Source organism: Hypomesus transpacificus, chromosome 26, assembly GCF_021917145.1.
Source record: "Hypomesus transpacificus isolate Combined female chromosome 26, fHypTra1, whole genome shotgun sequence".
Classification (NCBI taxonomy): domain Eukaryota; kingdom Metazoa; phylum Chordata; class Actinopteri; order Osmeriformes; family Osmeridae; genus Hypomesus; species Hypomesus transpacificus.
The window spans coordinates 8,882,131-8,896,445 of NC_061085.1; the positions used below are offsets into that span (position 1 = coordinate 8,882,131).

The 14,315-nt window shown below is 41.2% G+C and overlaps 1 protein-coding gene across 1 annotated transcript; it reads right to left on the reverse strand.

Annotated features, from left to right (window-relative positions):
* Nucleotides 1-364: 364 nt before the first annotated feature.
* On the reverse strand, nucleotides 365-14,181 carry ghrhrl (growth hormone releasing hormone receptor, like). Its single transcript, XM_047049759.1, has 13 exons — nucleotides 13,950-14,181; nucleotides 9,598-9,703; nucleotides 8,998-9,105; nucleotides 8,545-8,630; nucleotides 8,031-8,128; nucleotides 7,019-7,148; nucleotides 6,503-6,656; nucleotides 5,363-5,423; nucleotides 4,800-4,869; nucleotides 4,311-4,402; nucleotides 3,137-3,266; nucleotides 1,926-1,967; nucleotides 365-1,286 (listed from the first exon to the last, which is right to left on the reverse strand). Exons 1-13 carry the CDS (start codon nucleotides 14,001-14,003, stop codon nucleotides 1,185-1,187), a joined length of 1,233 nt encoding a protein of 410 aa, XP_046905715.1. The 5' UTR covers nucleotides 14,004-14,181; the 3' UTR covers nucleotides 365-1,184.
* Nucleotides 14,182-14,315: the final 134 nt, after the last annotated feature.

The following is a 14,315-nucleotide window of genomic DNA, read 5'->3' on the forward strand; positions in this document are numbered from 1 at the left end:
TGACCCACCAACGTACTTCTTTCAAGTTAAACCACGGAATTACATTTTAGTGCGTGCGTCTGTTTGCTACAATATGGAGATATAGCCTACATATGTTGTCAACAAATAAACTTTTAAGAGCTTATAATCAAAACAAAAATAGTTGAAAATTGTGCGCCACCGTCGCCACAGGATAGACATTTGATCTCACAGTCGGTAATGTTGGGTCAATGCATACGATGTGTATAAGTCCACAAACCTAACCTTGCGGTTTTAATAATTACATTACGCCATTATGAATCACATAGGCCTATAGCTTTAATAAAAGGTTTTTCACAATCGAATAATTGCTACAAATAGGCTTACCATACTGTAATATGGCACATATTCATTGCACAAACAAAGTAAGACACAAGCGTTCATAAATGACTGTAATTTGTATGTATTTGTCTATGCTTGGAAAAGACTTAAGCCTACACCACTAGACATCAAATTAAAGGACCCCATGGGACCTGCAGTACAGTTTCTAAGGCATTAAAACATCGGTTGACACAGAAAGAGGCACTAAAGCTGCAACCAACTGACCCACAAGCCTACAGAGAAAACGTTTATAAAAATTCCTTAAATCCAGTTCAGTTCTTATCTTAATCTCTACAAAATATCAATAATTGTGCCCATTAATTCAAGTGTTTAAAGTAATTTTCTTATCAACCCATTCAATCATTTTATAAGATCCTACATTTGGGATTGGTCAGAGCCCTCTCACTGATGAGAAGTGCAGGATGTCATGTAAGAACAGTTGGACCCAGAAGTAACCCCTTACAAAATTTCCGCTGTAATGAAAAGCTTCTGTCCTTGATATACAACTCTAGCAAAAAAATTGAAAGACCACTGTACCTTTTTCTGTCATTTTTTTTTAAAGTGGAGAAGGACAATTTTGAGTGAGAAACAGAAGGTTAAACTGTACATTTTACCTCTCTGTTCCACCCTTAAATTGTCCTTCTCCACTTTTTTTAAATGAAAGAAAAAAAGGTGCAGAGGTCTCACATCTTTTTCCAGAGCTGTATCCAGAGGGTGACTTCTGGGTCCAACTGCTGTGTCTTGCTCTTACATAACCTCCTGCTCTTCTCATCTGTCGTCCATTGGAGGGCTCTATTTCTTCCAGAGCAGTGGGTCTTTCTTTCTCTACCTCCGTGGTTTGGGGGTTAGAACGGTGTGTCCATCTGACTGCCTTTGGCGCCGGGGGGAACCACTCCATAGCTGTTCTCCTGCCACCTCAACCAGTGCATCTGGACCTCCTTTTGGACCTTAGAACCGACACAGAACCGAAACAGAACCTGAGCAGTCAGACACCACTAAGACAAGAGGAATATTCGAATCAGAGGCATATTCTGTTTTAGACTATTGAATTGCAACAAGTCAAAAAACAAGAATACGTTGATAGTAAATAATCAACTATATTACTTGTATTTGTTAGTCACTAAATCAACAATAATGTTTTGAATTTCGTGTTTATAAATTGATGTTTATGTCTTTCAGGAGTCCCGCAGGAAAAGTGTCTGTTCATTATCTTAGAACAACAGTACAGCATAACGGCACCACTACAAAAGATAACCCGTCTAATGATGGACTAAATTTGCCCTCTGATTAAGCATGATTCAACACTACTTGAAAGGTTCTTCTCTCGTGTAATGAGAGCAAGATAGGCTATAATAACGCTCTTCCCTAAGCCTTGACCTACATAAAGTATCTCACTGTATAAAGACAGACAGAGAACAGAATATATCAATGGAAGATATCACCAGGTCTGAATGCACCAAGATACCCCCAGAGAGAAACAGTAAAAAGAGAATAGCTGAATGAACATTAGGAACTGTAGATTGAATGCTTTGCTTTGTGGTGATATAGAGAACGGTGTTAGTGTATCTGAGTGACCTTCTACTTACCTCCTGATTGAGAAAGCAATAGAGAATCGCCACAATGAGCCCCTGAGAGAGAAAAGGGATCCATAATTAACATACAAAACCAAATCATTGTACCCCACAATATTAATCAAGATAATAAAATGGTTTGATTTCTGGACAACGAAATTCTATTTATCTGTAAAACTGTTTTACCTAGGGGTACGAAATAAAGCTACCTTGAACCTTGATTTAAATGAACCAATTAGCCACCCTACCGCAAAAGATGAACATATTTAGGTTGATAATGAGTCACTGTTAATCCATGAACGAGCCACACAATATGATTTATAAATAAATATAGTTATTAGCTGTTGTTACATGTTTAATGAGCTGTTTACCTTTTTACCGTGATCATTGTGTATGAAAACCAGTGCCAGAGACATACAGGAAGCAAGGTTGAATTTGGAAAGTGAAAATGACGTTTTTTTTTGGCCATTACTGACACTTGAAGTCAATTACACCTTAGGATGTCATGTTTCGGGCTTGTTACCTAGAAGCCTTGACATCTTTCCACAAGCCCTGTCCCAGATAGCAGCGACATGTTATGTGACACCTCCGCTGTTGATTCCTCGGTTCTCATATGACCTTGGTTCTGACAAGGAAACTATTATCTGGTGCTGTCAGTCTCAGTCGTCTCTGTCTGTCGACTGGGAAAGATAGACTTCCCAAGCTTCAGGGTTAGAAGATTGACTGGTGTATTATGAAAAGATAACACCATGATAACACTGGGATGGATTTTGTTTGGGGCATTCGACACTCCAGAGTGTGTCTTTCTGAAGAGCCAGGCCAGTAGGGCCTCTATCATTATCGTCGTAATTAGACCAACCCTGAGAGAATGTTGTTGTTTTAGTTCAACCCATGACAGTTTGACAGCAACTGTGATTGGATGCATCACGTTTGATGACACGTCTTCTCTTTGACCAGATTCTTAGAGGAGTTATAGACTCTATATTATCAGGAAAGATTACATTTGTATCATTTAATTATATGATTAAACATGACTGGCACTAGAATTTGTGTGTGCATGTTTGTTGGGCTGATGCATAGACAAATGTGAAAAGGAGGAGTGTGATGAAGTTGTAACTATCTCTCCGTCAGTCTATCCATCTATCTACCTACTGTATATAAAAGGGGATATTATAAAACTGAATATGGTCCTGGTATTGTAAAAGTGTTTTCTTGAAAGGAGCTACCTGAAAGGATCCAATGCAGAGCTCGATACAGAGTCGCAGGTTCACATTAAAGTAATCTGGCAGGAAGTTAAACACCATGTAGTGGGTTCCGAACAGAGGGATGAGGAGGAGGGTGGATTTAGTGAGGCGTCTGAAGGGAGGAAGAGAAAGAAAATGTGAGATAGATTTGTGGAAGCAAGTGTGCATTTAGTGTAAGATAGTAGGGGTGGGGGAAAAAATCGATTCACATTCAAATCGCAATTCAGTCTTCTATCGATTCACAAATAATAATCATTATTATTTTTATTTTTTTGTGTATCAATTCTTAATCGAATTGTGACCCCAAGAATCAAATCGTGAGGTACTTAAAGATTCCCACTTCCCCAATTCAATGGCGACAGTAAACCTACTTTATTGTAGTAAAAACAAACTACATTTGATATACAGTATTCTAATCTAATGTGGATGAGGATGGATATGATGGGCTATGAACTCTGCAGGTGAGGACAACTTGTGGATACACAGCGGCATATCTGTTCAAAATTATAATCATTTTCCAAGACCACTTGACAGACCTTTCATAAGAATTCAATATGATGCGTGAAGGGTTTTCTGGAGCTGCAGTCAATTACTTTCAAATCCATTCAGATGAGATACTACTCTCTACAGGCCTCTTGTTGAGTCGAGTAGGCTAGCTGGTCAGGATGATTGGCTTGTGATTGTGATGGGACAATCAGATGTTATCCACACTGAGCCAAGTCCATTTAGATAATTTGTTTTATTTTTTTACCCTCTTGACAACCAATGCTTTTAAGATAGAGACTGGATACATCTTTGCAATGAGCTACAATTAGTGAAATTGTATATTATCGTGGTAGTGGGATTAACTGTGAAATTGTAGGGTGAGAACAGATATCTGGTACAAAATGTTTGCGAAATGGTATATACGGAGTATAGAAGACTTTCAAATGTGAACTGGAAAACATATATTTTGGAACTGGCATCCTCCCACAATTCCTTTCTGTACTAATGTTCTTGTCAAGTGCAGCACACCTAATTATATGAATGGGAAGAACAATCATTTAACTAATGTACCTTAATGGACTGGACTGGGTCTCAAAATGGATTTGAGTGAAAGATTTAGTAGCCATTTTTCATGAACTAGTTTCCAAATGGTGCTCCGTTTTGCTCTCACCTATACTGGGATGAGTTGTTGAACTGGATGAGACGGGGATTCAATTTCTGAATTAGGATTCTGATAATATTCATGAAGAGAATAAAGTTGATCTGTTGATATTGATGTGAAGAAGAAAAAAAGCATGTTAGCGTGTTAGCAAACAGAATGGAGACTTGATACTTTATGCTTTACAGTAACATCTGGACTCTTAAATGAGCCCACTAAGAAACCCACTACATAAATGTTTCTTTTAGAGATGGTCACTTTGAAGTTATGGTTCATTGCTTTAGTCAAGTCAAAGATGCTAAATGAAAACCTTATTAGCCTAAGAGCCCAGACCAGAGCATTTCCCTTTTAAGACATTTCTTCAAAGAGAGACAAACAAACTAATTGCTTACAGATAAGTGCCTGATAACAGATTGTTAGATATGAGCGAAAATCGGCGTCCCTCTCTGCTTATTTTCCCATCTTTAGTATGGCTTGGCTCTGCACGCTCCTGATACTCACCCCTATGGACACCACAATCGGCCCTTTTATAATCCACCAGAAAGTTGAGTCTTCATAAATATCCCAACATCTGTAGGGCAAATGACAGGGCAATATGGGTAGACGTGTGGGTTTGATAACATGCTCCATGTTTTACTGAACTACTTTCACGGGGCTGGAGGAAGCGAGGAAGCAATGAAGCCTCAGTCAAAAGCCCTGAGACTGTCTTGTCTCTCCGGGGGGCTCAGATGGCTGAGCGGTTAAGGAATCGGGCTATTAATCGGAAGGTTTCCGGTTCGATTCCCGGCCCAGCATAGACGTTGTGTACTTGGGCAAGGCACTTCACCCTACTTGCCTCGGGGGGAATTTCCCTGTACTTACTGTAAGTTGCTCTGGATAACAGCGTCTGCTAAATGACTAAATGTAATGTATATGTGTAAAGCACTCAGGATAAGGAGCCGAACCAATAAGATTCATAATGCTGATGACAGCAAACATCTTGCCCTTACTGGTCCTTTATCAGGCACATTCTTGAGGACGGTCCGATTACGTTGAACTATAGCAGCTATGAGTTGAATACTCACTCAGTGTCCTCGAAGTAAACCCTGGACCCGATCCACAAGGCAATGAAAAATACTGGCACGCCTGCAAATGGAAGCACGTAAACATGTAGGATCCAAAAGTGAAAGAGGGTGTGAGATGACGTTGTTGAGAGCTGAAAAGCTGACAGTAATGTTATCTGATATGATGTACTCTAATAATACAGCACACAATCAACTACATTGAAATTGTGTTTTGGATTACCTTAAGGATTTAAAAAACTGAATAACAAAACCATTTAATAGAACGCAAATATATTATTAAATATCCTTCACCTAATCTAAAATTATATGTCCTCTATATGAGAATGTGCCATTTCTCTTTACTAATGAAATGAAGATTAATCATGACTGTGATTTAAATGAAAACACCGGGCAAGCAAAAAGTCAAATTACAGACAATTAGAATGTTAATTCTCTTCGTGATACTGGGGATAATTGCAATGGGGTTTTCAAGTTGAACTCAATTTATTAACTAATTTGAGTGTATTCATATTCATCAAATTGGAGTTATTCATGGGAATTTTTTATAATCAAGTGGATTTAGAGACAATAATTGTTTAATCAACTGTACATTTGTATTCACCAAACAGTCTCTTGTGAAAACAAAGTATTTATATGTGTAATTCACCAGAAACTAACAAACTTAGTAGACAAGAGGAACACTGTGTACGATATAGTATTAAATGACTTTACTGTATTCTCAAAAATACCATGAAATCCAATATTCATCTAAGCCTACCAGAGACTCCCTAAACCACTAGCCTTGTAACGTAGCAACAACTCCAAATGCCAACAAAACAAATGTCACGTCTACTTTTCCCAATAACTATACCTCCTCACAACATCACACAAACAATACTTACCACCACACAACGTCCGGACGTTTTTCCTGCCTATTTCACATGCCCACCTCCCTCTCTCTCTCTCTCTCTCTCTCTCTCTCTCTCTCTCTCTCTCTCTCTCTCTCTCTCTCACACACACACACACACACACACACACACACACACACAGACACATACACACACAGACACACTCCCACACACTCACACGCACACACACACACACACACACAATGCAAACCGCACTCAAGCCGGTTGGGGATGGATGTTAGGCGGCGCTCACCCCAGCCCAGCATGGCAAACCCCCAGAGACAGCGACGGCTGTGATGGAAGGAGGAGAGCAGCAGGGAGTTGAGGTATAGAGCCTCTACCAGGAGCCAGAAGAAGTTAGTCATCACACAGTAGTGACATAACACCACAGAGGCCTTACAGGCAGCCTGGACAGGAAAGAGGTGGAGGTAGAAAGAAAGAGAGAGAAGGAGACGAAATAAATAAATTAAGACAGAGTGAGAGAGAGGGGGGGGGGGGGGGGGGGGGGGGGAGGGAGGGGGAGAGAGAAAGAAAGATTAAAGAAGAAAAAAAAGAAAGAAAGTGAGAAAGACAGAGAGAAGGTTATGTAAACAAGCATCAGAGTTAGGGAGAGGGACGAAGGAGCAGAGGAAGAGAAAAGAGGTTGAGATAATATATTATCTTATAGGGCGCGAGGAAGGGAAACAGGAAACTGAGAAGAAAGAGAAATACGCTATTGAAAAGCGTTGTGGGCAGAAGTTAAAAGCGGTTTGTGTCAAAGGTGACGTACGTTGGAAAGGGTACAGTGGTCAGTGTCCTCACTGAAGAGGGAGGCATCCTTGATGAACACAGCCACCGCCTTCAAGATGAAGGTGATGAAGAGTTGGATGTGGATGTAGTTTCTGGCACAGCGGAGTCTCCTGGGTAATGAAAACAGCACGAGAAGGTGACTGTACAAGGAGCTGGAGAAGGAACACTAATGATGTACAGGAATGATGTACGTGGAAAATGAACAGGCTGCCAATGACAAAGCTGGAATAAAACAGTCGGGGAAAGTACCTGTGGGGCCACCGACATCTTCTAAATTCTGCACAGATACTTTTAGACACTTAACAGAACTAATGAAGTCCCACAACACAACAACCAAACATGATTGCAATTCGTTCCAAAAGAGAAACAGTGAGCGAGAACGTTAAGAGTGTGTGGAGTCTATGAGAGCAGATGGCGGACTTTTAAAAACCATGTCGTTGAATCAATTTATAGACGAAGAACATCTGCCCTTTAAATCACTACTGGCACAGCTCAAACAGTCCAAATGTCATGTGTGCATCCCCAGTTAGGTGAGCTGAGAGAGATGTTTCTTTACGATCAGTCGTTAAAAAAGGGCTCATTCTTTTGAATGAATTTGGCAAGAGGCAACAGACATTAACTATCGTCCATGGATTTGTCCTTTTCAGAGTCTCGGTGCGTTTCATTGGATTATTCTACCGCGGATGTCTGGAGGGATAGAGGGAGGCAGGAGAGTACACACAGGATCCAATATAAATTAAAAACCGGTTTAGCGGGACTAAATGAGTCATGTTATCCCTTCCCCAGTTAACGGTGGCCTGCTGTTCACAGATTGTGTTTTAGTGAAATATATTTGCACCGAGTAGAATAACAACAGGCCTGGTGGATCTCACTCCTGCTTCGTTAAGTGCCAGGACAGTGAAGTCACCTCTCCCTTCATATTTCACCTTCAAATTCTCCAGCCATTCTCCACCGGATGGAAGATATCAGTTGATCATAGGTGACCCCCTCACCTGAAGAGTAGAAGGATTCCAACGGCGATAGTCAGGAAGGCCAGCGATGTCCCATAGCCAATGGTGTAGATAAGCTTCACCTTAGCAAAGTAGGACTCCTGGAGATAACATAAGACACTCTCCATTTCAGGCTGTTTTATCTTATAAATATTTTTGCACATCAAAGAATCCCCTTTAATTACCTTGCTAAAAATAGAAAAGACTACAATTAAGTTCAATTTCTTCCAAGACATGGACCAGCTTTTAACTGCAAAGATTACGTGACATGCCTACTGCCGGAACTCATAAAGACAGACAGACAATGCAGCTATTATCCAGTCCTCCATCTGGTAGGCTTGAGGTGCCTCAATTAAAATGAATCACATCGAATAATTTCCAAGTGGTTTTTCCCTTTTCAAATGTAATTGATGTGAACACTCTCAAATAATATATCACCATTTAAACTGATGTGAGTCGCCTGAATCAATTTCCAATGCCCTCAGATTAGAGAGCCCCTTCCTCCCTCCTCTCTCACCTCGGGAATGTTGTCGTCCACACTGCAGGCGATGTGGTACGGAGGGAAGGGGCTCGACCATCCTGTGTGGGTGCAGTTGCGACTAACTGACGATGTCGATGTGAAAGAGAAGGGGTCAGTAGGACAACAGAACAGAACCAAACAGAACCAGAAGCCCAATGATGGACAGCAGGGAGTCAAGGCAAGCAAAACATTCTCAAATAACACTTTTTTTTTGTTTGTTTATTCACAGGCCCAGTTTTCCAGACATGGATTAGCCCTAGTCTAAAAACATTTTGAATGGAGGATCTTCATAGGCCTTTTTCTCCTACTTTAAGACTAGTTAGTTAGTCCATGTCTGGGGAAACTGGGCCATAAATATCCAGAGGTCTCATGTGTGTTTCGAGCCGGTGTGAGTCAGAAACTCTTTGACCATCATCTTTACCACTTTAATATACCCCCCACTGTGAGCACCTGTGTTGTTCTCAAAGAAGGAGAATACAGATGGACAAGCGACGTGAATGATCTCTCCAACCACAGCACTGGGCCAGCAGTGTATGAAGTCCCAGAAAGGAAGGCAGTCTAAGGATGAGAGAGAAAGACAGTGCGAGACATAGAGATACAGTGAGAGAGAGAGGGAGAGAGAGAGGGAGAGGGAGAGAGAGAGACAACAAAGAGAGGGAGTCACAGCATTAGGGTGATGTATGGAATCCCGTTCTTTTAACAACACTCTCGATCAGGGCCGCAAACCTCATTCCTCTCTCATGTTGCTCCATTCAACACAAGCATGATGAAGCAAGCATTAAACCAGAACCTTTATCTTTTAATAGATAGTCTTGTCTTGATGTATTGTAATGAAACTGTATATTACTGTGTGAAACCCACTGTATCACTCAGAATCTACCTCCCCCTCCCAACTAACGATTCTCTGTAAGTACCATTTATTCAACCTCAGACACTGGTACTTTATGTGAACACTGTATATCACGGGGATTGGATCTGGACTAGACTCCATGAGGCGTAACTGAGGAAACGGAGAATGATAGTTGATTTTCAAGTGGATACGACGGCTACCTTGTGAACTGCGGTTGGTGTGATCCTCGATGTTCTGCAGACAGCGTTGTTCCGCTTTCTCCAGCTGAGAAATGTACTCACACTCCGGATGCAGACTGGAAAAAGCCTGGAAAGTGACAGAGAGAGAGAGAGAGACAATAAGTTGGAAACGTTAAAATAAAACAAATCAAATGGCCTTCTAGCAACTTACCCGTCTGCAAAGCAAGGCAGACATTAATAACATAACAGTTGAATAGTCTCTCATTCTGTGATATACGTTCTAGGTCTAGTAACGACATCATTTTTCAGACATCATTCAGAGAATAGTTCATTATTCTTCCCACATTATCTATCAGAACTACAATTATATTTCAAGAACTATGCCTTGAGGGCTATATACGTTCCTCTCCATCAGAAGTCTTAATGACCAGACAATGAAACACCAGGAGAAATGCAATCATTACATTTGCTCAAATGGCCATATACATTTTGTATATGGACATTTTGACACTGATGTATGCCAGACAGACACAGACTGTCAAGCAACACACATAGACCGTCCTGAACCACCACACCGCTCAGCAGGACACAGTAGACAACCCATCTGTCTGCATGTTGCACGTCCATTCAGTCTGCCAGAGGCAGCGATCAGGATTAGATCAGCATCTGACAACGTGACCTTTTCCTCAGCCGCCGAGCGTCTAATGCCGATATGAACATTTGAGTTCCGAGAAAAACGAATTGGGTTGAGGATAGTGTAAGGGGGGGAGGGAGGGACAGCGTTTTGACACACCTGCAAGGTTTATTTTGGAGATAATTACACACTAGGAAGTGGATGAGTGGAAGGAGGTGGGTGGATATATGAGTGCCTGCAGGTGGGCAGAAAGACACAAGGTACGAGATGTTAACAGCATCTCACGCAGCGCTTTTTTAAACTTTATTTTGTGTAAATCGTGTGTTTGATGTGTGTAGGAGTGTACACATGTGCGACAGACTCAACAAGAGTGACTGGGGTGGAAGTTAACAAGGAAAGGCCTACTTTTTCCATTTATATAATGCGTGTGTACAGTACAGGAGGTGGCATTCCCCTTTGCTAATGAGATGTTTGGGTGTATTTAAATGTGTTTTGAGGGCTGTATTACAGTAGCCAGGATTACCAGGAAAAGTCATTGGCAAGGAGTAAGAGCTTGTCAAAGCCGGGAAAGATTTTCAAAGCAAACTCAAGTTAATGAGAGCTGTTTTCTTTTATCCTTGACTCGGTTCCATTCTTTCTGTGTGAAACTGGGAAGTAAAATGGGAACCCAACTCCCCTGGCTGAGGAACAAAAAATTAAATTAGGGGGATCAAAAAGATAGAGACCCGCCAAGCTTTAAAGGTATTCTCTTAGCTCCACCAACCATTTCCCCCAAGACCCTAGTTTTTCCCATTCAGAGAAATCTTTTGCGGACTTAATTAGCAGAAGCTGTCTTCAGACAGACAGAATATAGATAGCGATTATTCATTAGGAACATGTCATTATCAGTTTGATGCATCCTAGGGAAAACATCTGGGCGTTAGAATCCCACCTGCCTCCTCTCTTCCTGACAATACCACTAAGCATAGTATGGCCTGGAATAACAAACCAAGGAATAGGTGCCAAGCAGCCTATATGACGTGTTTATGATTTGTAGAAAGCGTGGTTAGGTTTTTGTATTATAGTATCAACCTTTGTGTGTTTGAGTTTGTGCGCATGTTTCACTTTAAAAAAAAAACTTTTTTGCTCTTTTATTTGCATTGTGACAATCACGCCAGATGTTTCTAAGCCAGCAGTTAGTGTCGGAAACTAGGTCATGTAGATTCAGATAAGAGATGTCATTTGAATCAGAGTCAGGTGGCTGAGCGGTTAGCTACGGGCTAGTAATCTGAAGGTTGCCAGTTCGATTCCCGGCCGGTGCACCTGATGTTGAGTCCTTAGGCAAGGCACTTCACCCTACTTGCCTCGGGGAGAATGTCCCTGTACTTACTGTAAATCGCTCTGGATAAGAGCGTCTGCTAAATATAAATGAATCCTAGCCACCATGACAAATATCTCCTGAATTGAATGCCTCAATCGTTCAAATGGACTTTGAGTTTAAGGTGGATCAAGTAGGTGAGCAGCTTAGAGATTCATTATCAAGTTCTCAAACACAAATGTAACATCTCAAACTAACAATGACACACATTTTCCTAGTGACTGTTTTGTCTTTGGCACATTAACAGACGATATACCACTGAACACTGATGTATTTAGAATTTACCTTAATCGTCTTGATTTTTAAGGGTTAATATGATGCATCCGGACCCACAAAGGTTTAAATAATCAAAATGTAATTCTCAATCGACTGTTGTGTTATTAAGATCCAAAATAGCAGGATGAGAATGAGTTACGACAGTACATTGCATGCCATTATTCAGATCCTAAATCTTGTCATTGACAGTCTGAAATCGGTCAGTCTGCCAAGTCATTCTTGTGTTTCGTGACTGAAAAGTGTCCAGAGACGAGTGTGTGTTTGTCCTTCTGTTTTAACATCTTTATGCCCCTTTTTGCCGGTGGACTCAAACGAATGACATGAAGGAAGAGCGGTTTCAATATTTCCTGCGTTTTTCTTAATGCGTTAATAATCGTTGAATTACAGATGATATTATTTAATTTGGTCCACAATTACACCCTTCCCCAGCTGGTATGAAAAGGGGTTTGGGCGCCAATGCAGCATGAACAGCTACATTCAAACAACATATTTCTGTAAGGTGTGAGAGAGGAGACGGGAGAGAAAGGTGTGAGACAGAGAGACAGAGGGAGAGAGACAGAGACAGAGAGGGACTGAGAGAGGGAGAGAGAGAGACAGACAGACAGAGGAGTGTGAGAGAGAGAGAGAGAGAGAGAGAGAGAGAGAGAGAGAGAGAGAGAGAGAGAGAGAGAGAGAGAGAGAGAGAGAAAGAGGGACAACCTAGAGTTTGGAGGGGGCAAAGAAAAAACCCCAGCAAGAAAACCAATGTAATTGTTCCCTGCGAGGTAATGGTGTGGGGCGACGAGGTCCAGAGGGCATCCAGAGAGAAGGAAGGACTGGAAGTTCAGTGAGACTCCGGAGCACTTAAATACACCTGCTTAGCCACCGTAAACCACCCAGGAACCTGCGTCACTCTGATAGATGTTGTAAAATGTTCTGTGAAAGAGAGGTGGTATCCATTACCTGACAACTACAGGAAGTGGGGCTATTAGTTCAGGCTGCTTACCTGGATGATGGTTATCAAAAGTTTTTTTTTTACCCCCAAGCTATTAGGTGCTGTTTCCAAGGTAACTCATAAATCAGCACACATGCAACATACATGGTTACATGTTCATATGTGCAACTTTACATGGGCTTAGAAGACCATGTATAGGAGAGCTTTACTAATAACACTGGTGATGGTTCTTCCCAAGGAACACTATCAGTCCATACTCAAAAACATATTTTTCTCACAAATTGACAAATCACAGACTCATATGAAATAGCATGGAATAATTACTGTATGTTTCCATTTGATTAGGATGACCACTGGGGCAGAGGTTCTAAGATGTAATGAGGCCGAGGTCACTGATGAACGTCTCAAATGATCACATGCCACTGATCGTCCCCTCGCGCTGTCTTGTATGGTTACACACCAGAATCCATTATCTTCCTGCCTGCGTATTTGTCACGCTTATATTCGGCTCTGGAGATGCTACGTGATGTGACAATAATAACTAACCGTTCCACGTAACCGTTCAGCCCGGAGTGTGGATAAAGGAAGCTGACCTTTTGGGCTTAATTAGTTTAGAGATCTCGGACCAGATCGTTTTTGCTGGGCAAGTTATAGTGTGCTTAACACCACATACAGGCTTCACATCACATACGAAATAAACTGGATTTCTCCATGAGTAAGGTCAAGACAACCTTATTCGTACAGAGCTATGCTTATAAATTCACGCAAGCACAACAACAAATATCTACATATAGGCCTATTAAATCTGCCTATAGAGCACACAAAAATAATCACCATTATAGGTCATATAAAACCGTAATTTACAGTCAGTCAAATTAAAACATTTCCCCCAAAATTCCCATGCAGAGTGCAAATCTGTTCATATGTATGGCTGTTTGCCAAAATTATTGTAACGTGCTCTACGCTGTACATGGAAATGTTTTTGTGACAACTTTCTCCAAACAATTATGACTACGTGTCTTTAGTGTCTTTAACAACTTTTTAGACGCAACTGATGACATTCCTTAAAAAACCATCACCATATTGCTCACACAATGCTTAACTGTTACAGCAGAAAGACCACACGTCCAATCTTTAAATCGAATTTTTAAGGAAATCGTAGAATTACTTACAGATGGGGTCAGTGACAAGACAAGGGAAATCCCACAGAGAAGCACGCACATCATGGGTATGCAACGATCGGATGTCCACTGCGCTGAACAGTTGTCTATGTTCACCGTCCATGAGTCTTTAATATTAAAAGACAATGACGTAGACTATGCCAAGGATGGAAACTGCCTGGTGGCCTATCATCTCCCCACCACACGGAGAGATTAATCTAATAGCCTACTACTGCATATTCTTTTCTCTGTCAAAGGCGTGGAGCATTGCTCTGCAGGACTGTGTTGCGTAAAACGAAACATGTGTGTTGAACTAGCCTACTCCAGCTGTGATACATATTAAAATCGCTTACACTACCCAAGCTAACTTTAATGTGT

Coding starts and splice junctions, on each gene's coding strand:
- ghrhrl (XM_047049759.1), bottom strand. CDS start 14,003: ATGATGTGCGTGCTTCTCTGTGGGATTTCCCTTGTCTTGTCACTGACC. Junction 7,149..8,030: donor GGAATCCTTCTACTCTTCAG/GTGAGGGGGTCA, acceptor TTCATTACCCAG/GAGACTCCGCTGTGCCAGAA. Junction 3,267..4,310: donor AACAACTCATCCCAGTATAG/GTGAGAGCAAAA, acceptor TCCTCCCTTCAG/ACGCCTCACTAAATCCACCC.